This window comes from Xiphophorus maculatus, chromosome 22 (assembly GCF_002775205.1).
Source record: "Xiphophorus maculatus strain JP 163 A chromosome 22, X_maculatus-5.0-male, whole genome shotgun sequence".
Taxonomy (NCBI): domain Eukaryota; kingdom Metazoa; phylum Chordata; class Actinopteri; order Cyprinodontiformes; family Poeciliidae; genus Xiphophorus; species Xiphophorus maculatus.
The window spans coordinates 7,938,372-7,966,039 of NC_036464.1; the positions used below are offsets into that span (position 1 = coordinate 7,938,372).

General features: G+C 36.6%; 1 protein-coding gene across 7 annotated transcripts in view; it reads left to right on the plus strand.

The window, feature by feature from the left end:
- The first annotated feature begins 258 nt into the window (after window positions 1–258).
- Window positions 259–27,668, plus strand: part of lyst (lysosomal trafficking regulator) — a 77,888-nt gene continuing 50,478 nt past the window's right edge. For 5 of the 7 annotated variants that reach the window (XM_014469251.2, XM_023327455.1, XM_023327453.1 and 2 more), the window contains exons 1-5: window positions 1,463–1,913; window positions 12,681–12,772; window positions 18,753–18,951; window positions 22,734–22,824; window positions 24,802–26,890. In XM_014469251.2, the coding sequence (XP_014324737.2) occupies window positions 1,833–1,913; window positions 12,681–12,772; window positions 18,753–18,951; window positions 22,734–22,824; window positions 24,802–26,890 (2,552 nt within the window). In that variant the 5' untranslated portion in view covers window positions 1,463–1,832. Of the gene's footprint in view, window positions 328–1,462; window positions 1,914–12,680; window positions 12,773–18,225; window positions 18,290–18,752; window positions 18,952–22,733; window positions 22,825–24,801; window positions 26,891–27,668 lie in introns of those variants that run through there. The other 2 variants (XM_023327451.1, XM_023327456.1) reach the window with 2 other exon arrangements.

The window sequence follows — 27,668 nt, forward strand, 5'->3', positions numbered from 1 at the left end:
TGCGTATTAAATTACTGTAGTAATTTCTCTTTTTTCGCCACTTGTTTTTTTTTATAACTTTAATCTTACGTTTTGTTTTAATTACGTTTTGAGGTTTTTTTTACATTTCATATGCTGGTAAAAAAAAAAAAAAAAAGACTACTAAATGAACGTGTAGACGTTCTTTCGTGAATGACTTCCTTTAAATATTGATTCTCGGCGCCTCTGTTGTTAGCAATCACGACAGAGGGCGGTGCTGCCTTCCAGTAAATGCTGAGGGCGAAATCGCCCAGAGCCTGAACAGTGCTGAACGAAGTCTAACTGTTTTTTTAGTCACTGCAAACCAAGGTACGTTCAAAGATGTAAACTTCATATTTATTCTGCAAATGTAAGGGGTGTGTCGCCTTAACCAGACCATATAATTATTTTTTTAAACGCAATTGAGGACGCGTTTATTTCTCTTTGACACAGTTCTGACAGATGACAAAACACACAGATCGAAGCGGTGCAATAACCAATAAAATAGCTAATGTTGTGACTGTTTGCGACAGAGTTCCAAATCTGAAATGTATGGACTTATTTAGGACAAGGTTTTATAAGTAATAAATCTATGGCTTCTGCGGTTGATATATAGAAATTCTTTCGTATTTTCGTTATAGTTTCCAGTACTGTGCGTGTCCATTACGGCTAAGGTAGCCATAACATTAAGCTCACGGAAGGAAAATAATTTCAAAATAAAATTTCAAGCACGACTTTTTTCTAGTAAAAGCTCCTTTCTTAGCTGAGAAAATAAACACTTTAGATTGGAGAAAATATATTATTATATCGTCTAATAAGACTTTAGATTGTGTATGTAAAATTTTCCTAGTTTTGGTTTTGACAAACAAATCCATAAACTTTAATTAGACTGGATCCTATTTGCAGCACATAAAATTGCTAAAATTATTACACTATGAAATGTTAATGAAATCCATATGCAGTGTATTTATTTTAAAAAAAAACCTCTAAATAAATTTTTTTAGTATTCTATTCAAAATATTTTCATTGAATACTTATTTTGTTTTATAGCAAAATTACACATAAAATATTGGATATATTTATAAATACAATATTGTATTAATTATTCTGTTTAGTTTTCTTTCTTTATTCACTTTTTCATTATGTGTATCACTTTGCTGCTGATACATTCCCAATCTTACAACTCTAGAACAAATAAAATGGTTATAAAAACAACTAATTGAAAAAAACTGTAAACATAAATTTTTTCAAAGTGAAATTACTTACAGCATTGCGTTTTACGAATTACCCAACGAATCAATAAAAAACAAAACTAAAAGTGCATACATTTTTCTCCATTGATTTGTACTTCAGTGATGCGTAAAAGCTTTTATTTTGAAGGAAACTCCCCAGCGGAAATCGCTTGGTATGGAATTGCCGCTAGCTTGATGCTAGTTCTGTGAAGTACCTCGTTAGCTAGCTTGAGCCCGTTTTGTTTTGGTTATGTTACGCTGCGACTGGATCGTCAGACCGACGTTTTTCGGGTTCAAGTCAGGGCAAAGCGCGCTGTAATAAAGTGTTAGTTCATCTGCAAGCCGTTTTCTAAGAACAAGTGACTTAGACGACTTATATTTTGTTATTTTTTTGGCTTTAATACCCTTCTACATCATATATTTCCATCCAGGAGCTCCACTTTAAAAGCGGCGAAGCGGCGCAGTGAATCATGAATCTGCAATGAAAGACTCAGGAGAACCTCTGGGTCTCTTTCCGGGGCGCTTCCAGCCTCCCGGGGGTTAAGAAAGGATTGCTGTAAATCCCTGACTTTCTCGAGGAAGCGCCTGGAGAACCTGGAAGCCATGGCTCATCTAGAGCAGACCGATCTGTCATATGCGTGGGAAAAGTATATGGACTGTAGGCTGCAGGGAGCGGATCTGCAGGTAAGGTTCTGCAGCAGTATGTATAGGATGCATGCTCAGCTTTGTTGGAGGTGATCGTTGTCAGTGCTACACTGCAAGCCAGTTGTTCTGGAGGTGAAAAAATGCAATAAAAGTGTATCTTTTTTCATTTTAGTACATATAAAATATAGTTAGCTTCATATTGAACTCTTAAAATGCTCCCTTGGGTTATATTAGTCATATTCTGTCTGCATTGGTATCATTTTCCAAACCTTCTGGGCTGTTCAACGAGGTTGCAATAATCAGGAATGTAAAGAAAACATTGTTCAGACATTCTTATTGTCTAAAACAATTACCTTTCCTGTTTTTTGGCTTCCCAGAGTCACTAAACCTTAGGGATTGTGTTCAGCAGTGTGTAAATGTCTAAGGTGGCTTAAGAAGATGCTGTTTTTTCTTCTAAAAAGAGATGATAATCAAATATTCAAGAATTTAGTTTTTTTCAGTTTTAATTATAAGAACTACTGCTTTACTTTATGCCTTTTTACTACTTGTTGTAACCCAAAGAAGACGTTTGTCATGAAGTTACTCATGAATATGTTTATACAGTATACCACCAGCTTAATATCTTTAAATTATACCTCATATTGCTGATATAACAGTACACCCAAACTACTACCACTCCTCAGACCTGTCCTAATCCTACTTCAGAACCATTTACCAGCTTTTGTAGAAAGAAATAATCTCACAAGTGTTGAAGTAGAAGCACGTACATGCTGTGTGGTGAATCAGAGCAGAGATGGAGGCAGGTGTAAACCACAACTTGTTGTGTTACAGTGTGAGTGCATTATTGTCTGAAAGAGCTGCGATGTGTTTGTTCAGAAATCTCTCCCAGACTACTGCTGCTCCTTTTGCCTTCCCCTCGTGCCGCTGGAGCAGAACGGCAGTCGGATCACGAGACCTAGATTAGGATCAGACTGCGTGTCTTTACACTCATCAGACACACACTTATTCAGAAAATATAGTGGCTCTCAACAGTCCAGACCCCAATTAAAATGCCAGATCTTATTTAATATAAAAATTATGCCAGAAATAACTGGCTTAAATGTTTATGTAATGCAAATGCTGGTACAATTGATCAGAAAAACAAAAACATTCAGTGTTTTTCTGCCTTGCAAAATGCTTGTAAAAGGACATCTGGCATCCACGGTTCTCTTTAGACAAATTTAATCTATTAGAAAATGTATTGCTTAAAATCACTGTGATGCTAAAATTTAAAATCCGCCATAAACAAGCCTGGAAGTTTTGCATCAAACTGGCTGTTATTTACAGCTGTTGATAATCTGATCCAGTTTGGCTTAAAACCCTGGTTTTATCAGAAGAAAAATAACCTCAGCATGATGCTGTCACCACCATGTTTCATAGGGGGCATGGTGCTTATTTACTGAGATCACAACACGTTTTTCCCACTTGGTTTTAGAATATCTTTTTTTTTTTTTTTGAGTTAATGGCTTTTCTGTTAGACCAGACAGTTTGTCGATTTGTCTTTTCATCACTTCTGGAGAAACGTCCAGATTTTGATTCACCGTTCTCCAGTGTTTTCTGCTCTTACTCACGATTCTTAGAGATAAATAAGATGCTGTGGGTTTTGTTGCACTCTTGGCTCTCCTCACACTGTGACTTTAGCTAAAGGATGCGAATGAGGAACAGCTACCCTTTATTTCTAATCAGAGCTGCTAAACCCAGGAGGACTAAACGTTAAAATTGGATCAAAAGGTGCAGGAACAGAGGATTCATTTGAGAGTGTGCACACCTATACAAACAGATTATTGTGTCTTTGTTTCTCTCTAGTAGAAAAGCTTGTTTTACAGTTGATTTGTATGAGGTACATTACAGTTCACTGACCTAAATTTTGAAACTGGTGAGCTTTATCCTTATTTACCTGCTTTACACTGAGGATGCTCTGAATTTTCTAATATTTTAACTAAATCTGTCATTTTTTGTTACGATGGTTCCCTTGATACAACTGTGGTTGCTCCTACACCTGTCAGTTAGATAAGCGTGATCATTTAAGTGTATGAGACACACAGAGAGGGTCTGTTAAACACAGCTGTCATCTCCAGAGAGATACCTTTCCCTCTCAACTGAGCCTGAGGTGGGGAAGACATTGTGACAGTTTGTGGTGCTCGCATGGCTACCATTGCGCTACCAGCAAATTATGTTTTTTCACAACAGCACACTGTAGGGTTTGGCGGTCCGTGTCTTTTCTTTGTCAGACAGCATGTAGGCAGCAAAATGTGAATTGACTGGGAAGGGATCCATCACATCGCAGCTCAAGAAATGTAGAAATGTTAGCTGGAATGCACAAAATAAGCATATTTATATACTGAACTGCATATTTTTAGGCTACAAAATTGAAGCGCATCATGTTTTCTTGTGGTTTTCTCAAATCCTGCAGTTTGTTGTGTAATTTTTGTCACTTCCTAGAGCATTTTGACTTGTTGTAGATTATTGTTGGTTCCTTCTCATCCAAGGAATACGCTTATGGATGAAAGTGATCTATCAGTCATTTGCTGCCAGTAGGGTTCGTTTACATACACTTTACTTTTTGTCTACAGAGATACATATGTTCACATCGGTTTCACTGGACACTTAAATTGGTGGCACAAAAACAACACCAAAGAAATTTAGTTTTTGAGCAAAACTGCTTGAAAATTGAGGTTGTTAAAACATCTACACTCCTAATGAGTGTAGATGTCCATTCATGCAGGCTAAATAAGACGGTGATCGTGTGAAATGTCTGAACACTAACAGCAGGAGGACTCTGCTCTTCTGTTTTTCATCTTAATCTGTGATCACACCTTGCAGTGAAATATGGAGGGTAAATAAACTCGTTCTTTTACAGCAGTTGATGAGGAAGCTTATATAAAAGAAGTGTGAAAACACCAGCGCTTAAGCTGCTGCCTAGTTATATCTGCAAACTTCACAGCTTTACTGTTCTATCGCATCAAATCACAATAAAAAGCAATAAAGTTTGTACCAAAATGGAAAAAATGTTCAAATCAATTGAATACTTTTGCAAAATGTTGGATCTGGTGTCTATTTAACTTCCTCTGTTGTGTTTTTACAGCTCAGTGATCAGGTTTGCTGCTGTCGGATTGATAAAAATGACCTCCAGGTCACCTTTACTCCCATGACAATATGGTCAGCAGATGAATTTCTAAGATAAAGAAATGATTTGACAGATTGGTTTTCCTTCCTCTATTTTGGAGTGAAAACATTCTTCTGTTTATAAAGGAAAGTTAAATAAATACCTTTTTGCATTGCATGGATAAAAATTCAAATAAGAGTATTTGCTTCTATTTAAAATCAAAATCTTCCTTCAGGGGAGATAAATCTGCAGTTTGTGGTCAGACATTTTTCCATTCTCGCTGTATCCTGATGAGCTGAGTCAATTTAGCAGAATGGTTTGTTGGGCAGGAGCCAAGCATAAGAAGCAGGTTTTCTGTCGCCTGTCAATGTTGGGTTTCATTATGAGACAACAGGATGTTTCAAAACCAAGTGAAATCAGTCACACTCCTGGATTGATGCTAACTCTGCCACTCATGGCTGATCGGTCTTGTAAGTACAGCTCTGCATCTCCTCTGCCTTCTGTCCTGCTTTTGTTGTATGGCTGACAATCATAAAAAGCTGTGATGCAAATTATCTTTCATGCACAGTGCAGCTTAACTACTCACAGCAATCTCGTGTCGGTAAAGTTGCTGAAATGTTTTGACTTCCTGAATAAGAGAAACCCTGGTTACACATCCCAGCCACATTTCATGTCGTTACGTCTTCACACTTGCCTGTGCCAGTACGTTCTGGTCTTTCTGTGGTGAAGTCCTGATTGCTTGACTAAAGAAGATTAAACTTCTCAAGCAAAGCATATGGCAAAATGGGATGAATACAAAGTAGCTCATAGAGATTACAAGACTGATCCACCTTTATTTCTCCTTTATGCAGCTTTCAATGTGCTTTGTGTTTTTTTTCTAGTATCTCTTCAAAGCTGTACTTTGTAAAGTGTAATGATGTTTATTAGGAAAAACTGCTAAAAAACAACAACAAAATGTGCTGCAGAACAAGGTGAAGGGTGAGTGATTTAATCTCTCTTTTTAGCTCTTATTTTTACGCATTTACTTACAAAACAATGTGAATTTGAATGCTCTTTTTATGTTTTAAGCAATATGTCACCATAAGAGTTGCATACAAGTTTCTGTAGCAGTTAGCTCAGCAGAAAGGAGCATTGCAGGTTAAGCTTTGCAAAGCAAAAAGTGATGATGTGTGGGAAGCAGCATCAGTTGGACACAGTGTGGAGGAAAAATTATAATTGCTTTTTTTTAAAGTGTTCTTGCTTTTTGAGGACTTTTTTTCTCAAATATTATAGAAATATGAAAACCGTTACCTGTTTTGGGGTTCATTTGGAGATGCTGGCTGATACCGGCTTCCTGTTATTGATTCAACCTAGAACGTTAAACTTCTGATTTTCTTTTATTATGACTGTAAAACAAATGAATATGTTCGTCTTGGATTTTTGTAAAATTTGACAAAACTATGTGCAAGTTCACCTCAGCTTCTCTTATTTCAGGAACAGTTTGATCATATCTTGGATCTTGGGCTGTTTCTGCTTCTTTATATGCTTTTTATTGTGAATTTTCACCTCCCCTGAATGTGCGTTTGAGATATTTAGCTACAAACACTCAAAGGATCACAATTTTGGCATTTGTGGTACGGTTACTGAAGTGTCCCAGCTGTGTTTTAATGCTGCTTCAGTAAGGCGTCTTATTTATTTATAAATTACCACTTAAGTAGCAGTGGGTTAAAGGTTGTAAAACCTGTGAGCAAACAAGTGAAGACAACTGTGGTTAAATTCTGGTGAAACTTTACAGAAGAGGAAATCTACACGAATGAAGCATATTTGTGGGGTTTTTTTGAGCTCTATAGAAATAGGCCTGCACATCATTTGCTAAACCTACTTTCTATCTCAGCTTTCAGTGAATAAAATGTTTAATTCAGTGATTTTCCCTTTTTAAATTCACATGAATTCACAATGACTCACCTGTTTGCTCATTAAGGGAAATATACGACTGTGACGTCTTGTGATTATCACACCGCTTTCAGCATCCTCATGTTGATCATTGTAATTTATTTTTATAGCTTTCCTCATGTTATTTATGATGATTAAATTGAAGTTCTTAAGGTGTCAGGACTTTTTTTTACATCTGCATTTATTGTTCTGGCCCGTATTTTCAGTCCAGCTCGCGCCGATCGCTGACTTGTTCCACTCGACTGGCTGAAAGGATGAATAATTCATCTCCCTTGTTCCAGGCTGAGTCAGACCTCTGAACCATTGCTCCTCTGCCTCAGCTTTTTTTTCCACCTACAGACACGTTATTAAGTCCGTTGCTGCTTTAAAAAGAAAAAAACTAAATTTTAAGAGCAGAACAGAGTGGTCAGAGCAGGATGATAATTTTAAGTAACATTGGTTTACACTTCCTCTGCGTGTTATTTTCAGCTGAGTGGGTTTGAGTCATTTTGCTCAGTTTGAGCGGAAATGTGGAACGTTAGGCACTCCTCATGACGCTCATCACCAAACATCAAATTGCATCAATAGGAATTTCTTACGGGAAGAGAGTGAAAAAATAAATAAATAAAATGTTACATAAGCAGCAGCACGGCTCTTCCCTCTGCCAAGTTGTAGTCTAACCAATTATCCAGAGAGCTGCAGCATTTGTACCGATGTGGGTGACTCAGCTATGAGACTCCCATGACCAGTTCTCCCATGATCGCCACACTGGGTGCAGCCACTGGATCCGAGGGGTTTCATATTACAAACATGCATCTCTTTCATGCAAATGGAGGGATTGAGTTTTGTTGTTTTCCATTCAGTTTTGAGTTTCTGTTTTCAAAAAGTGCAAATAATGGAGATTAATTAGTTTGTCGATTGCTGATCTACAGGGTTTTTTTTACCCTTTGACCTCCTGATTCTGTCAGAATATAAGCTGAAGAACAGCATTCAAAATGTTTCTTTGTAGACTTCCTACAATAAGTTGACTTTTTTTTTTACAATGAGCCGAATTGATGTCACTCTATCAGCGTGAAAGTTTTGCAGATATTTTAAAACAGGACAAAATTTGAAATTGTGCCCATTCTGTACAGTATTTTTATTCTGTTTTGTACACATTTTTATATTTTATTTTGTGTGAGTTTATTTGCTTTCATTGTCAATAACCTTTACCGTGACAAATAATTTTTCCATTTTGTCTTTTTTCATTATCAGAGATCAAATGATAAACTGACTTTAGCCTCATATTTTAGGAATTAGCATGGTTAGCAGGGCTGGGATCACTAAACCATTTCCAAATTATGAAAGCACAAAGTGTAGACCGAATAAAAATGTAGGTGGATGCATAAGCTTTTTACACTTTCACTTTCTTAAGCGTTGTTGAAATCAAAACAGCAGATTCTGTCCTGTTTATTTTTTTAAAACATATAGCCAAAGAAGAACTTTTACTAAGTATGTAGACAAGCTTATAAATGTAAATTAACACAATCAAACCTTGTTGTATTTGTTTATCAAATTATTTTATTATTTCTTATTTAAATTTCAACACTTGTTCCACACATGAATCCCTCTAGCTCATATGTGTCAAACCCAAGGCCTAGGGGCCAAATCTGGCTCACTATAGCTTTTTGTGTGGCCCCTCTAGACTCCAGAGGTGTGCATAACTAGCGCCTTCAAGTGTTGAAATATTATTTTATCAAATCAATGCAGTTTTGTACCTGTATACCACCAAATTACATCAGTTTCTTTAGTTTTTTGTAGAAATTCACTCAAAATCAACAGACCCCCTCATTTTCTGCAAAAATGGTCAAAAACATTGGGTTTAAATTGATGCGAACTCCCACCTGCAGGGGGCAGTATGTCTCACTTCCGATCCGCAATTGGTGTGGTGAATAGCAAAAAGTCATATTTACAGTCAGATAAACGCAAATATCTCAAAATTGTAAATATTTCTAAATTAGCACCACAAAATCTGTGATTTTGAATGAAATAAAATCCCGAAAACAATCACAAAATACTGGAGGGACTGATCAGTGTTAAAGGATGTTCAGTATTTAATTTTAAGAAGAATTTATTGAATGCAGAGACAGCTATTTACTCCGATTTTAAACAAATTTAACAGTTTGTCAATGGGTTTTATCAATACATTCTGGAACAAACCAAAATGAAACTGAAAAATACAATCGTTTTGATGTGGAAAAGTTGGTTATGAGTCGCATTTGCTGTGTGAACGTTATTTCTTCAGTAACAGCTTCTACACTGAAGTGTGTTATTGGTACAACCTTGTATTACCAAGGAATGGTGAGTTAATTTATCGGAAAAAAGATAAAGCTGTTAAAGTTTCCAACTGGTGGCATTGATTATATTCTTGTTGAATCTTTATTAAACATGAGTAGTGGGAAAAAAAAGAGACCGATTCCATCAACAAACAAATGGGGTCAATAATCTGTAGCAGTCGGTTTCCACCCATCCAGAAAACTGTAATGTTTGGTGGCAAATGATGAAAGACGTTAATCAGTTCACAGGGAAGGTTAAACACTGAGCTCTGTGAACCAATTTCCCTCCTAAGCTGTGTTCACTGGTATCGGCCAGTAATGTCGCCATTATCAAATCAAAGTGGTGCAGAATGCATTACAATATTGGATTAGAGCCCTGGAGGGAAAAAAACAACGCTGTTGCTTGGAAATTATCTCCAACCATTTGGTTTTCCTTTCCTATTTGATGAATTCAAAAACACAGATAACGCAGGGACAAACGGATCCATATAGACACAAATTTTTCAATTTATTTAACAGCGCAAGTTCAGGTCCAGAGTTGCTTCATGGCTTAGTTTATATGAATTAAATGACACATCTGGCAGCTTTGCAGCTTTGATTTACTGCCAGTTTTTCTCCCCTGCTTTTTTTATCTGCTTCTCATCTGTTGCTTTTGTTTCTTTCACCACTGTGATCATGTCAGCTCTCATGTTTTCCCCCTGTCTTCCTCTCCACTCTCTCATCCATTCCTTTCTTTTTCCTCCTTTTTTTTGTCTCCTGCGTATGGCTTTGTTAGCCCCCTGATGCGCTGTGACCCAAACCCACCCATCCACCCACGTGCTCACCAAACCCATCAGTGCTTTGGTTGGGTTTTTGTCTCAGCTGTTGACCCTGACCCCGGTGAGTGTGGTCCATTCTACACCTTCATCCTGCAGGATTTAAAACTACGAAATTCTCTTTCTTTAGTATGTTCAGAGTAAAATTAGATTTTGATTATTTAGGTGTAACATTATGTCTCTGTTGCCAGCATACCGAACTGTTAGCATGTTATAACAGCTTTGAAACTGACTTCAGTCAGAGGCATCTTCAGATTTGCTGCAGGCTTGACTGCTACTGAATATCCTTCCTGCCCACAACATCATCATCCACAATAACTTTTGGAAAATAAAAGAACAATATGAGTTACAACAACATTTAATATCCCTTTGGGATAAATAAAGTATCTTTGAATTTAATTGAATTTCAGATAATTCTTATTGAAAGTTTACAATCTAAATATCTACATTTTCTCTGAAAAATGTGATCCAATAATGCATATTTCTTAACTCTTAAGTGAAATAAAAATACAAATACAAAATAGCCCAAATATGTGAATATTTTGAAATTATGCATCTGAGGCTATAAAATAAATTAAAATGTAGATCTAAATGTATTTAAAAAATAATTTCTAAGCTCGAGAGACAATTTCACACCCTGCAAACAAATATAGCAGCAGCACCTCTAACTGAAGGAGGGTCAATTTCTGCTATTTGTACACCAATTAAAAAGTGAAAGTGAGTTTTTAATCCGCTTCCTGAAAAATACGCAGGATTTGAAAGTCAGGAACACACAAACTAGTTAGATACTCATTTATTTACTATTTTTGCACCATATATCTCTTTTTTTAATCCAGTTTTATGGATACTTGGATAGAGATTAATAAAAGAATTGGTCTTTTTGTTTTTATGTGCAAGATTTGAGTCAATTTTCTTTCCTATTTAGAGGGTTTCATATATTTTGGATGGATGAATGTAGTTTACACACTTAATATCTAGATTTATTCAAATGTTTTTGGTTCATTTCTTCAGCTGTTTTACAAATGAGGTTTGCACTCTGATGAAAATATTTTGCAAGTTGCAAACCTGCTACACAAAATGCAGTTGTTAAATCGATTGATATCTAGAGTAGATCTGTCGAATAAAACTGTTTTTAAGAGTGTTGCATCTTGAAATATAATTTATAATAACCAGCTTGGTAAAATATTGTCAGAAGTATTTACAACCTCCATGCTTTAATACTTAAAAATGTGCATGTTGAATTTATTTAAATTACCTTTATCCTGACTAGAGAGATGTGGTAAAAGACATATATGCCACATGTTTGTGGTGTACATGTTTACATTTACTTACCTGTGTTTGTGCATTGCATTTTAGGTAATCTAAATATTAGTCACAGTTTATTTTATCAACCTGTTCCTATTGAAGTAGATGTTTTTAGTATATAGCACCAAAAATTGTTGTTTGAAACTGTTTTCTCTGTTTGTGTCTAGGGCTTCAACTAAAGATTATTTTAGATACTGATTAATAGGTTAAGTCGGCGCATTCTGCAGATTTTTTGTTGAAGAATTTTATAAAATATTAAAAATACATAAAAAATGCAAATTAACAATTCAATTTCTTTTTTAAAAATAAGAAAAGAAATATTTTATAGTGAACGCCTGGTCATTTGTATCAAATGGTGCATTTTCAACCAAAAACAAAATACTTTTAACTTCAACATGTGAAAACCTTCCTGCTTGACTTAACATCAATATACTGAAAGGCCGATCTGTTTACTATTTTTTGATTTTTGGATAGCAAAAGGTGCTTAATAGAAGCTATAACTATGCCACTTAGTTTGAGCATATTTATAAAGGTTTTCTTTATTTTAAATGCAAAATTGCACAATTTTGGCTTAATTACTGCTCTGAATAAGCATATGTTTATGAATATGTTTTTTTTTTTGAGTCTGTCAACTCCAGTTTACCATTAATCGATTCCTAAATTAGCCAGCGAATATTTCAATAATCAATTCATGATGATTTATCCGATTAATCGTTTCAGCTCTCGTCGTGTCGTTGCCATCTTAAGTCACAGTGGTTGTGGAGCAGTGTGGATTCTCAGGCTTCTCGACCCAGACAGTCAGGGCAGCCACATCAATCAGGGATCAGCATCGCCTGAATGAAACCCATCAGCGGTGTCAGATTAGCAGAAGCGTAAAGAAGCCTCCTGTGTGGTATGAAGAACAGCTGCACGCTGGCTTAGAGGCTTGCATGTGAGCCAGGAAGCTACAGCATTCTACTCTGGAACCAGTAATGCTGTTAACCGACGTCAGATGGCTCATCTCGCCATTTAGAAAGTCACAGTTTCTCTTTTTCTGACTTCTTCACTCAGATTTCATCTAATATTAGGTTATTTCAGAATTATTGATTTGTTGTGCTTGAGAAATAATGGAGAAATAAAAACTGCACACTACTTTCCAGTGGTTTTTGTATCTCTGATGAAAAATCAAAACTGAGCTGTCACTTTAAAACTAACTCATTGTTACTCTTCCTGAGAAAAGGAAATATTTGCTTGATGCACATCTCAGTTCCTCTTTGTCTTTGTGCAACTACCAATCACGTTGTCGCTCTTGTTTCTCGTTTGTGTCGATTCTCAGATCAGCCTTCAGAGTCTGGAGAATTTCCTCTGTCTCTTCCACTACGTGCAACACCACCCCAATAACAGCACCAAAGATGCTCTGAAATTCTGGTAAGATTTCCTCACTGTATCATCCTTTTAAATTAATCAATGTGTTTATCTTACTTAGCATGTGTAAGACTTTGGTGGTGTATTTGAAATCCATTAAAACTGCTGCAGTTCTTTAGAGTTACAGGAAACTTTCAATGATAATTTTTTATAGAAATAATGACCAAAGAGTTCAGTGAGTACTAATCGGATGCACAATATAACGAATCACAATGAGTTTGTGAAACATTGCAATCTCAAGAAATGCTTGGGGACAATATTTAAGGGGACCCAATATTTTAAATGTCATGCATTGTTGTTCCAATTTTAATAATATTTTTTCTCCTCGTATTTCTTCCCTATTTTTTATTGGGAAGAAAACTGCAATCAGTCTTATTGTAGTTTTCAGAAATAGTATCGGCTTTACCTTTTTACATTTTCCTGAACTCTTAAACAGTCGTGTTGAATATTTTAAAATCTTTTCTCACGTTAAAAGCTGTCTCTTCCTTGTACATTTTAAATATTGAAGTGAGACTAATGTAAGGTTACAACACTGACTTTGAAACTTGAATCACAGGTGCTTAAATATTTTAGAAGAAAATATTTTCATATTGTGAATGTTTTGATTTCTGTTTATTCTGCTTTGTGGTTTTTAACTGAAGGGATTCAGAGATTTTCAGGACTTTACGAAGTCATTAATACTAAAGATCAGTCTTTTTTAGAAAGATTGGCCTTCCCATTCAGATTTTGACCTACACCAATTTTTAAATGTTTTTTTTTTTTTTGCAACTTACACTGACAGATATTATAAGATTGCAATACACCTTCAATGTTCCAATCTTATTTTACTGAAAAATATTGAAGAAAACCCATGAAACTATTGTGTTGCAGCTGCACATTTGAATGTAATTAGATTGCTATCCAAGCTACTATATCATCTAAGCTAAACAAAAAAAATCAGTTCCTCTAATCTTTTATTTTTTCACATCATAAAATTTCTTCAGCCTTCTTTCGTCCAGCATAATTCAGCCAAAAAGTGAAACTGATCAAAGTTGAATGTAGGGCAACCCTAGAATAAAACTTGTTAGCTGCTGCAAAAAACTTTAGACTGGAAGTTCACCTTCCAGCAGAAAAACAACCCTAAAAATCATCATATTTATGCCTTAAATGGTCTAGTTAAAGTCCATGCTTAATTCCAATCAAAAATCTGATCTGTGGCTAACTTATAAAATCAATCCTAAACTGCATAAATTGAAAGTGTTAGCAACATTGCATCAAATGGAAAGTAGCGTGTGTGTTTGCAGACTCTGGTATTGTTTGCACTGCAGCCAGATATACTGATGCTGTAGATAAACCCTGCTTGTCTCCCTGACGTCACTGTAGCTGTAGAGTCTCCATCGACCGTGCATTGTACACAGGAAACCTCCCTGTGGCAACCAGGCCTCTGTTTGTCTAACATCTAAAGCTGCATTCCCCCAAAAAATAAAAACTGATGAATGAAGCCTCTGATGGAAATGACTGGGCTGCAGATAAGAAGCTCAAAACAACTGGATGAAGGGAAAAAAACTGCAAGCCTAAAGTCGGCAGCTGTGTGGAAGCAATTATCTCTGTTTACTTGGCTTTAATCAGTTTCTTGTGGTAGGGAGGATGGCACTAAGAAGCCTCAGAGAAAATAGTGGCTGTAATTGTTGTTCAACCAACGTTCTCTGCTGGGAAAAAAAAACAAAAAACATTTAATACTAGAATTTAAACTATTAATTGGATTAATCACGATTAATCGATTATTGAAACAATCATCAACTAATTTAGTAATCGATTAATCGTTAAGTATACAGACTCAAATAAAGGCTGAAAGAACAATAAACTTAGATCAGAAAGTAAGCCAAACTTGTACAAATACATATATATTTTGTGTTTAAGATGAAAAAAACTTTGTCAGTAAATTTGTTCCACCATGAACTTCTCTAGTGACCGTTTTAGCTTCGCCTAAATTGCCAATGAAACACCTTTTTCTATCTAATTATTATTATTTATATTGATAAGTCAAGCAGAAATGGCTTAGTTTTTCAAACATTGGAAATATATTTTTTACCTGCAGAGTCAAATTCAAATTAAAATGGAAATTAAATTTCATTCTTTGCTACAAATGAATGAAGGAATATGCTATGTTGCATTTTACATTTACATTTTATTTTCTGATTTTAAAAAAATTAATTGAATTATTTGTTCATTTGCATCTTTACGCTATTTCTAATACCGTAAGCTGTATTACGGTTACAGTTTACATGAAATATTTGTAGAATGTTCCAGGTGTTCATCTGATTAATCGATTAGTCGTCAGAATAATCGATTAATCGACATCGACAACTAAAATAATGGTTAGTTGAAGCCCTATTTAATACAAACTAAAATATTCAGTAATATATTACTGAATTTATACATTATGCACTGTTTCATTGCCATCTTTTATGAATAACATGTTTGTAGTTTTGCTGATATTCTAGTAGTTTTTACAGTTGCCACATAAAGCGCAGATATTTGAACAATGTGTCTGATCTTGTGGTGGTTTGAGGAGGAATCTGGTCACACTTGGTGACTGCTTGTCAAACCATCTTAAATTTTCTTCTGGCCTCTTTATGGATGACCTTCAATACGCTCAATTCAGAGGCCATTTTCATGCTGAGCGGGAATTTCTCAAGAGGTCAGCTTGTGTCACTGAAGTCTTGGTCGGAGTGTAATTTTAATTTTCAACGGATGCAACAAATGTTTGTGTATTTTGTGGTATTTTAACGGTTTAGACTAAAGTCGGTTGACAGGGAGCAGGAATGTCCCAATTAAGGTTTAGTTCTGCGAAAGGTTAAGTTCTATGCCATTGCGGGCATTTTAAAGAACTCACAGTTGACATATGTGTAACTATGTTAAAGTATTTAAAATCTGAGTTAGTCACTGTTGACTCTGAGGTTTCCCTGAAAGTTCCTCCTGCACAACCATCATACTCTCAGCTGTTCCTCTTAAACCACATTTTGCATTACGACACAAAATTATGTTTGTGTTATTTCCTGCTCATTTAGCTTCTTCTGGATTGCGTAGATCGGACTAATTAATGATGAAATACGTTTATTGTTGTCAGTATTACAGGGTTCCTCCCAGTCTATTATAAGCCTGTCGGGCCACCAGGCTTTAATTGTGCCCCCAGCAGGCTTATTATTGCTTTTTTTTTTTAAGTCTTTTTAAAATGTTTCAATTTTTTAAGACTTTATAATTGGTGTTCAGGTGTTAATCTTCACATTTTTTAATGACACATAATTATCAAGTGATATTTTTGAAATTTTCTGTCAACTTTAAATATTTTTTAACTCAAAAACATGACGGGTCGCTGGATGAATGACTGCCCAAGCACCCAACCACAGGGCTTAGTAAGTTTTCTGGGGGAAACCTTAGTATTAGTTACGAAACTTTCAGAAGCATAGTTGCTTAGCAAAATAGAAAATATAATTAGAAAATCATGAAATCAATTTAGACAATTTAGGTTACTAAATTTTTATTTTTTTTTTGCTCCAAAATGAAGAAAATATATGCAAAAACCTGTTTATTACAAATGATAACCGTAATTGTTGTAGTTATAAACTGAAGCAAACACTAATGTGTCCAAGTTGAACATAACATCAACAATATTTAAAGACTACCAGGTCATTTCCTAAGCATTGACACAAAGAATAGCTGTTATTCAGGTTAGCTGTTGTTTTACAACTTTAACACTTTGTCAGAGTCAACAGCCATAATTCGTTTTCCACCTACAAATTGTATGGAGTTTGACATCATAAGTTGGACAGCCTAAAGCAGAAAAAAAATTAACATCTAATTAGAGACAAAAAGACTCTTCATGTTGTATTTGCACGTTACGGAGGTCTTTGGAGCTCATTTGTGTGATTTCTTATTTATTTGACCTTTATTGTCTCACTGAGATCCAAGATCTCCTTTACAAGAGAGACCTGTTTTGATAAAACAAAACAAAAAAAATTACAAACAGCAACAAAAGCAGTAATTAAGACATTATTTGATTTGACTAAATTAAACAAGTTAATGAAATGTGAGATAAAAACAAGAGCAGAAATAAGTATTTGAGATTAAAACCAGAGTTTTATCTTACCAAAAAAAGAAAAAAAATCAGTTTTCTAGAAGGAACTCATTGGTTTCTATGTATGGAAGAATAAATACTCTTATGCATCAAATTTTACTTTGTCTCCAACTTTTTCCCATTTTGAGTTGGTTTTTATGTGACTTTTCCTAGAGTTTAAGTTTATTTTTACCTTTTTACTTTTTGAAGATTTTTATCAAGCTTGTTTTTTCCGACATCTCAAAGCAAATAAATAATATTTTGGTCAAATGTTTTGCATGCTGAACTTCAGTTGATCTAAAGAACTCATGAATTGGTAGAGCACAAGCTCATCTAAGCTCTTTTGGTTTATTTTGCAGCATTTCTAAAGTCAATGCTATTTTGAGTCATATTTGGTTCGAGTTCATTTCAGATGAATCCAGTTCATCCAAGCACACATTCAGATACAATTACAGTTCAATTAAATCCAGTTATAAGACAATATAGTCAAATTCAGTTCATCATATGTTCTACTTTGTAAAAGTGGGATAATGGAGCAGAGTGATTGATTATGGTTAATCAGCAGTGGACAGGGTCTACTCCCTTTCACAGAAAGAGGAAAAGGAAAAGAGGAGTAGGAAACCAGGCTTAGTATAATCAGCTTTCTGGGGCAACCAGATGGGGGTTGAGCATTAAGGAAAAAGACAGAAAGCACAAAAGCACTAAGACATGAGTACATTTCTATAGGGGGAAGAAGGAAGGACTGTAAGTAGTTGAAGACAGTAATTTCTCTTTCAATGTTCAATGTTTCAATGTTCTCAGGAAAAAGACAAGAAAAATATAGAAAAAAAGATGTTATAAGTGAAAGAAAACCTATAGACTTGGAATTATTGGCTTAAAACAAGCTCTTATACCTTGGGAAAAAGTTAATGTGAGCTAATTTAGTTTTATTTTATGACTACTAAGACATTTGCACTAGAAACTAGTCAAAAATACTGTGCGTTTATTGTATTATTTTAATGAATTCATAAATTGTTAGTTAGACAATGGGTTTATATTATAATACTATGGCCTGCTATCCCTAAGATGATTTTTCTTTGCTTTTAAAGACACTCCAAGTTGCTGTAGTGGAAAATACTAACGCCAGTGTCTATCAATGACGGTTGCCGACTGAGGTCTTCCGCAGGGCACTGGGTGCTTGTCAGTGTTACCAAGACCAGTCTCCTCGACATGTGACATCACATGCTTTCATGTGATACGCTGATCTGCTGCGAATCTGGAAAGCCTCCATTTGAAATTCCGATTTAATGGAATTTGCGCAGCAGAACAGAGAAATCAGTCAGCAGTCATGTGAGGAAGTGTGCATATCCAGCTAGCAGGACTGAGTCAAGTTTGGAGCGCATACAAGATGTGTGGAGGGAAACCGTTTGGCCCTGCAACATTTGGTAAGATCATACAGACTGTATGTGTGGATCTGTGCTTTTTGATGGGTTTCTGGGTTTTTATTTGACTGTTTTAAGACAAATAACAGCCTTAAAATGCCTGCATTGTGAGTGTTACCTTCATGGTTTTTATGGTTTCTAATTATTTTGCCATCCTGGTGCCATGTGTTAAAGGTTCTGCTGACCTTAAAAAGGACTTTCAGTAATTTGTGGAAAAGAGAATCTCTTTAGAGACACGTGCTTGTTACACACATGTACAGCAGCTTGGGGCTGCTCTGAAAAGCATGAGGAGGGATAATCACGCAATCCAGATTTCTGTTTTTTTGCAACCTTAGATTAAAAAACCCCCAAATCTTTGTTGCGTTAAGGATTACCTCATACACGTGATGTGTGTTCAGGAAGCTCTAGTCTGTTAATAATTAAATTTTTGCTACAGGCTTTTGACGTTTTGTGTCTTTCCTTGCAGCTCAGACATGAGTGGGGCCAGTAACACCCTGGCCAGAGAGTTTCTGACAGATGTACACCAGCTATGCAGCGCGGTGGCCCAAAGAGCCGAGGCGCGGGATGAAGATGAGGAGGAGAGTCACATGGTGGCGCTGGGCGAGTACCTGGTCAGGGGGCGGGGCTTCCTGCTGCTCAGCACTCTGGACGCCATCATTGATCAGGTAGGAAAAAACTAATATATGTTTTTCCTTAAAGTCAAATCATAATAATAAAAAACTGAGACAAAATTTGAAAGTGTAGCACAGCATATTTCCAGATTTTATTAATTACTCTATTATCTATAGACATAAATGCATTAAAAATGCTTTTTATATATAAATGATCTGCTTTTATTTTTTGTTTTAATCCCTTCACATTTTGAGTTTAATGTAGGTTCAAATCAAGTTTTTAGTCCAATGAAGTAAAAGGGTCAAAGGTCAGAGATTTAAAGGAAACATGTGGTAAAAAGCATTAAAACTCCCTTTTTGGTTGCACAAAAAAGGAATTGAATAAAGAGAAAAATAACAATTTTAGATGAAATAGATTTAGAAGTAATAAAACAATCTCAATATAATTCCAGAATACCAAATAAACAACAATTTACCACATCAGTGAATCTGACTCTAATTTCAGGTTTGTGGTTTTGTATGTTTCATAAAATTTCGGGTAGATTTTTTTTCTCTCAGAATATTACAGAAAATAAAAAATCTAGAAATCTGAGACCAGAAAAGTGTTTGATATTTAAAAAATTACTGGAAGCCTGCACAGCTTGTCTAACTTAGCATAGCATACCTAATTTTAGTATTATTTACCCCAAATTGCTTTTATTTTCAGATTTAGTTTTGCATGGTAAACTCTAGACTACTACTGCAATGCTATTAAACATTCTTCATTCATTTAATAGTTTTTCATCAACAGGAAAATCAGACAGACTTTTCAGTAAGGTTGCTGAAGAGAAATTATAACATTTACATTGATATAATATATATTTGTACTGATAACAGTGCAATAAAACTGTTATATAAGCAAAAAGGTTGTGCTCTAATTAGATGCTGTAAAGTTTTATGAACTGACCACATTTTCAGTTCTCTAATGAAAATGTTTTTCTCTACAGAGGATGCTTAAATTTCACTGAAGTTTTAAATTCTTGCACATATCTGTGACGGCTGCTTCTCCAGTATCCACCTGTTATCAGTTGGAAATATTTTCATTTACCCTTCAGGGTTCAGTGCCTAAATATATATTATATAAGTGTTGTTGATTATGTGGATCTTCAGCAGCCGAAAGAAGGGTAATCTTTTCTTTGCTTGTGTGAAATGGTAGAAATGGCCTCAAGGAAGGAGGTATTGTTTCTCCATCAACCAACACCAGGCTCAGGCAGCCCGCTGATTTGTCTGTTCATATGGTTACTGTCTGCACGCTTCACCACAAGTCTTCTGGGAAAGATTTTCAATTACAGTCACAACTTTCGGGTTTTTAATTGCTGTTCAGAGCGTCGTGTTTCTTAGTGCTCTGTGTGATCCTTGATGGAGTTGGAAATTATGTGACTGCTGGGAGTTATGGTGCCCACTTTGTCAGAAGTCTTCCTGCTGCTTAGTCAGATGGCACCTATAAAATTTGAGGGTTTTGCAAAGCGTTTAGTGTCCATATTTTATAAACGTTGCAGAATAAGCCTAAAGGAATATTCAGATTAAACCCCAGCAGAGTTTAGACTTCTGTGGTTCATTCAGGAAACTCAGACTGAGATGACATAAGGACAGCAAAGTGATGATTAAACAAACCCCAAAGATGCAAGTCTTTTTTTTGTAGTGTGACAGAGAAATATGATCATCTACTTCATCAGTTTTACAAAAAACAGCACTTCAGTTTAAAGAAAACTTGAATGGTATGCAAGTCATTATAAATTTGACCTCACATGTTTGGGCATGTACTCACTGTTTATAATTCTCATTTTGTTTTAGCATTTCGTCCTCAAATTTAAGGCATGCATGTGGAAATTGTCATCACAAGCTCTGGCTGTGTGCGTCAGCAGCGTCCTGCTAGGGATCAGCTCTATCATGGCAATCAGAGCTACTTTATAATCAGCTTGTGTGTTGCTAATGCTGATTGCAAATCAAAGAGATAGGCTTGTGATTCAGTAGAAAATGTGTCGTAAATTGTATTTGTCCCACTGGGTTGGGAATACCCTCATATCTATATGTATGAAATATTTTGTATCGTTTATGATTGGGAAATGTAACTCTGCTGTCTGTAGAGATCATATTCAGAGTCATGTGCCAGATGTTTTGCTCCAGTTAGACTAAAATCTGTAAAATATTAAGAGGCTGTAAGTAGAGCTGGACAACAAGGTCAATAGTGCAACACCACAATATTTTTTTATGTATCAAGATACACAATATATATCGCAGATTTTAAAATACATTCTTATTCTCTGTATCAGTAAGCCTGTCACAATAATCAATCAATTCAGCAGATGAATTAAAATAAGCTTGATAATTTGTATTCTGATGATTAATAGTTTTTTAAGGGCGATTTTGTTTCCAGAAACAACATCATCTATTTTATTTATGGTTTTGGCTGTTTTGGATATTTAAAATATTGCCCAGTACCAGTTTTAAGTGTTTAGAGAATTAAAGTTTATTGAAATTTGACCGGGTGGATTTGCGTTGTTATGCCATTATCAATACATAATCTGAAAATTGTCTCAAAACAGCAATATTGTCATTTATCATAATAATATTCAGCGCCATTTTTGATACTGCTGTAACACGTTTTTAAGACACAGGGTTCTTTCTGTTTAAGAGCAAAAAAAAAAGGATGAATAATTACTATTCCCAATATATTATTGTTCTATTCTGTGCTATAGGGATGTATCTGTTGGAGCATAATTTTGAGGACCCTTTCTGTCACATCACTTGGTTTTTCTCACGTGTTGGTAGATCTCTACAAGCTTGTCGTACATGGTAAAGATTAAAAGACCGATATCAGATGGCCTCTACAGTCAGACACTCTCGCTCGTTTGCTTTGGGTCATGAGAAAAACTACTTGCTACTGCAACTAATTATGGTGAACAAAACCCTGAAGAGGTAAACATAAAGAATTGCTACATATTTTTTTAATAATAGAATAATACTATAGGTACCTGATAAACATCCATTCAGAAATTAAAAGAATTACCTTTTAAAAACTTGCTTGATTCCTAAAAAACTTACAATCTGTGTTAAATTGTACCAGAAATCTTAAACTGCTAAACAAAACACTAAAACTGAAAATGTTTTACAAATTTTTCGCAAATCAAAAAGAATCTACAATACTCTAAAAATCTAAAATACTCTATTCCTTATTTGACAAAGAGTTAGATTTTGAAATAAAGCCCATCTGTCTTCTTCCTCAAAAACATAATACAAATAAATTAATTTGAATTTTATGCCACTTCTAAAATCTGAAGCCTATTTCATCATTGTGTTGTTTTTTATTATTAAAGGAGCCTTAATTTCTAGGTTAAGATTTTGTACCATAATTAAACAGTTGAGTACAAACTTGAAACATTATGTTCAGAACGGAGTGTTTTTAACCTAATATTTAAACCTTCTACGTTTGGCAAATTATCAAGTTTATCTTTTTTAATTAACACATGACGGAGGAATGCAAGGATGCAAGGATTACACGTCTGATTCAAAATTCCTCAAAGTATGCCCATCATCTAGCTGCTACATTGCTGCCTGTCAAAACAAAACAAAAAACCCATAATTTGTAACTAGAAATATTTATAAATTGGAGTTTTGTAAATGAACACAATGAAGACTGAAAGGATATTTAAATTTAGGGAGGAGTGGAGTATGACTTAGAGGGAGTGTCTTGTCTTGGCTTGTCGACGAAGTGGGACCAAAGTGACGACTGAAAGGATTTTTTTTTTCTTTCTTTCTCCATCTAAGTAAGTCACTGTGATCTGTTGAACTCTCAGGAGCTGACTTGTCGGGAAGAGCTGCTAACTCTGCTGCTGTCGTTGCTGCCTCTGGTCTGGAAGATTCCTGTGCAAGAGGAAAAAGCTCCAGGTCTGTTGTCAATTATCGTTACCATCTTACTTACAAATTTCTGTTGTTTTGTTAATGCCGTCACGCTCCTACTGTAATTTATGTGTTTGTGTTACTTATCTGTAACCCATGTTCATGTTACAATTATTTTATCTTCCTAACTTATTTGGAGGTTGCATCACTTTATCATCCAGCAGCTTTACAGCATTTGTTTTGACGGGTTCATGTGAAGACCGATGAATGTTTCCTTGTTGATTTTAACTATAACATTTGATATCATCTTCACATGACAGCAATAAACCTTTATTTTCTCAATGCTGCACTGCACTTAGTCTCCTTTTGGCAGAGTTCCTACATAGCCTTGAAAGTTTAAAAATCCATAAAGCTTTAAGTATTTTACAAGTCTGGAGTAGCTTAAAAAATGAAAGTGTATTATGGAATTTATTTTGTATTCCCAGGTATTTATTTTTATATCAGAGTATCTTAAAATGTTGCTAAAATTAGTATTTTTTTGTATAAAAAATTTGCATCATCAGTATTAATTCCTGACTGAAGGCCTGCAGATGCATACATCTGCATCTGCAGGATACTGACGCACCTTGAGGCTTTATGCATAGATGTTCCTCTATTTAAATGAGAAAACAGATAATAACAATGGAAAGTTTCTTAAACAAATGACAATTTATTTGAAGTGTTGCACAAAGCTGTCTGTATGATTATCTGCCATGAATTCAAATTGTTCTTTTTATATATTTAAACCTAAAAATGAGCAAAGAATGTACCAAGAAATATGGATATTCCAGCTTTAGAAGTCTAAAACTTAAAAATAGATGTGAAGGAATACAGATTTAAATTTTAGTTTTTAACTAACTTTTAATTATTGCAGCTGTGAGCAGCACGACCTGTCTCAGAGCAGGAGAACATTTGTGTTTGTAGAGGCATATGACCTGAGAACTACTCCGGCATTTAGAAGAAGGCTGCTGATCTTCTGTAACATGGAGTCTAGACATTTTTTTGCTTAATTAATTTTTCCTTTTTGAAACTTTTAACACACAAGGTTTTGAGTTTTGGCTAGGTATTGAACTGTTACGAGATTGCCATGAGGTGATAATGCTGAATAAAAATAATAGACATATCATGTCTACTTATAAATTAAAATGTTTCACATCATGAGTAGATATGAGGACAATGCCATTTGTTATACCTACTGGATAAGCAAAATGCACAAAATCTACAAAATGTTCAAGAAATGTGTTTCATTGTACCATTATTTGTCACATTTTCAATTTGTTTTGTTTTAATGTCATAACTTAATATAATATCGACAAGTTAATACGTCATTGGTTTCATTACATTTAAATTGTGAAAATGATGACGTTGTTAGCAAGTACTATGTTACACAACATGATAAATATGTTTACTAAAGCTGGAAATATTTCTCAACTGCAAAATTTTACTTTATTATAAGATTGTGAAACCTTCTTTCAACCTGCTGACTAGCAGTGCACAGCAACAGGTGGGAGAGGGACAGAAAAGTTGCCCCATACTCGGCCCACTCAAGACCTTGATATACCTTTAATACTAGTGGAAGAAAGACAAAAGAGAAATCCTACAACCACTAAACTGTGACGGTACTTCATTTTTGTTTACATTTTGTGAAGAAGGAAGACGTGCGCTCATTTCTTCAGAGGTTTTCATGTCATTTCTTTCAGTGGTTCTTAGTGCAGGTTATTCACTAAGTTTGGTTTGTTTTACACAGTGCAGTATAAAAGTGAACCGTACCAACTGAAAATGTTACAACTGATACAAATTTTATCCCCAATCAAACTGAGCATGCAAGACACCCTTACTGACCCAAACCTGCTCTTGACATGCAGTGGAGCATAACCTTCTTCAGTATTCACCTTTTTTCACATTTAACTACAAAAATATGCTTGACTGAAAGTGTCTTTCAATGCAGAATGCCAAAACCTGGTGAATGTCTTTGTGTTTGAACAGATTTCAACCTGCCATCGCTACTTGAAGCATTCCTCAGCCGGGAGGTGAAGGTCGTCTCACTCAGGACGGGACAGAAGGCTGCATCTGATGAGCAGAGCTCTGGGAAGAGGTCCCGCATTGGCAGTGGCACCTGGAAATCAAGGAGATCACGCAGAACGTCACAGAGATACTCTGTGAAAGATGCTCGCAAGTCCCAGGTCTCCACCTCAGATTCAGAAGCCAATGCTGAAGAAAGAGTCGTTGGGGGCTCAAGGAGCCGAAGACCACACAGTTCCACCATCCAGGTGAGCTGCCAGCATCACCGCTCTGAGGCCTCGCAGTTGACGTCTACGGCCACCAACACTACAGAAACCATGAGTGCACCGTATCCCCACCCCAGGGCCCCCGGGTCTCAGATGATAGACCACGAAACCTTGACTGACCCAGCTGCAATATCCATCTTCAACCGCATGGAGAACTCTCCTTTCGATCTTTGTCACGTGTTGCTTTCCCTGTTGGAGAAGGTGTGTAAGTTTGACATGAGCATCAATCACAACCCCGGTCTGGCCATCAGCGTCGTACCGACCCTCACGGAGATCTTGACTGAGTTTGGAGACTGTTGTGGTCTGGGGGGAGGAGGAGGGATGGGAGCAGAGGAACTGGCTGGAGGATGGACGGAGGAACCGATCGCATTGGTTCAGAGAATGCTGCTACGCACCATCTTGCATTTGATGTCTGTGGATATAAGCCAGAGCGACAGACTTCCAGACAGCCTGAGGCGAAGTTTGACAGACTTGCTGCGAGCAACTCTCAAAATCCGAAGCTGTTTAGAGAGGCAGAATAACCCTTTTGCCCCGCGGTCAAAAAAGACCCTACAGGAGGTCCAGGATGATTTTTCTTTTTCCCGTTATCGCCACAGAGCTCTACTACTTCCTGAGCTTTTAGAGGGAGTACTACAAGTCCTCCTGAGTTGCCTCCAGGCTTCAACGCCCAACCCTTTCTTCTTTAGCCAGGCTCTGGAGCTCATCCATGAATTTGTCCAGCATCGTGGCCTCGAGCTCTTTGAGGCCACGGTTCTGCTGCTGGAGGGACTCAGCAGGGCCAGTTCTGATGTAGGCAGAGAGGCGTCGGAGCGGATACGCGGCCTCATTGCAGGGGTCTTCAAAATAATCAGCGCTATTAAGAAAGCCAAGTCAGAACAGCTTCATCAATCGGTTTGTGCTCGACGCCGGCACCGTCGCTGCGAGTATTCCCACTTCCTCCATCACCACAGAGACCTGTCAGGTTTGCCCGTCTCCGCTTTCATGCAAGTGGCAAGACGCAACCCCTTTGAGGAGGTTGTGGAAGGCTCAGAGGAATCTGAGGGGGATACCGTGCGTTACCCTGAGAGATGCTGCTGCCTAGCTGCATGCGCCCACCAATGTCTCCGGCTCCTGCAGCGCCTCTCGCCCAGTGGGCCATCTGTGCTGCAGGTGTTAGCTGGGATTCAAGCTGTTGGAATCTGCTGCTGCATGGACCCTCGCTCAGTTGTAGGACCCCTTTTACATGCTTTCCAATCTCCAGGTCTCCGTAGTTACCAGTCCCATGTGCTCAGTGTGCTAAGTCGGCTGATTTTAGACCAGCTTGGTGGAGGTCAGCCGTCAGAGAAAGCTAAACTGGCCTCTTGTAACATCTGTACTCTGGACAGCAGCCAACTTCCAGGTCTGGAGGAGACATTGCAACAAGGCGAACCTGCAAACATTTCTACCAGTTTATGTTACCGCTCCCAAGGTATCCTGCCTAGTGGAGGAGGGGCTGAGGACATGCTCTGGAAGTGGGATGCTCTGGAGGCTTACCAGGAGCTAGTGTTTGGTGAGGAATGGCAGCTGAGCCAGCAGATAGCCGGCCATGTGTGCCATCTAACGCTACGCGGCAATGCTATAGTGCAGTGGCAACTCTACACACACATCTTCAACCCCGTTCTGCAAAGAGGGGTGGAGTTGGTCCACCATGCTCAGCAGCTGGGGGTTTCTACTGTCTGCACTCAGGTTTGCAGCTACCACACACAGTGCCTGCCTGTGGAGGTCCTACTCATCTACCTGCAAACATTACCAGCACTTCTCAAATCAAGGTGAGCTCCTCAACCACTCTTCTTCAATCTGGAATCTTCTGACCTAAAAATGGCCTATTATGCTTCCTTGAACAGGTTAGAATAGGTTTCTGGGCAATACAAAACATGTTCATCTCATTTTTTGCACAAAATCATTCTTAAATAATAAGATTTTAATTCTTTTCAGAATGAGTTGTGTTGGGGCCTCTTGTCACCTTAAATCCAAATTGCTGCTGCTGGCCACACCCCTCAACTCAAAGTTTACACTCGAACAGGAAAATGGCTGCAAACAGATGCGTAATTATACAACCCTACATCTTTGAAAATCAGAAGTGGAGCCTCCTGCACAACCAACAAGAATGCAGCAAGTGGTTTTTTAATAGTAAGACAATAAATAAACACTTGTCTTTTGCACCAGCCATTATACAATGGTAAAACCAGCTGACCAGATGTGCTGGAGCTCCCTTTGGGTTGCTAGGTAACGGCGCTGGGCTCAGCTCAGGTTGCTAAGTAATGGCATAGTCCTATTTAAAATCTGAAGATTTTTGAAATGGCTCATTTTCTAGACACCAAAAAACATGAATTTATTGACAAAAAATGTCTCTGTGTATTTATTTCCATATAAATGGAAAATTTGAATTTTTATACAAGAAGACCCCTTTAAGTTTTCTCTGCTTTTGTTGGTTTTGCTCAACTCTTACTAGCTACCAATCCCAAAGACATTGGGATTATTTGCATAAATACCATAAATCCATTTACTTCTCAGTTTTTATAATTTAGTGCTACATTGCAATTTTCA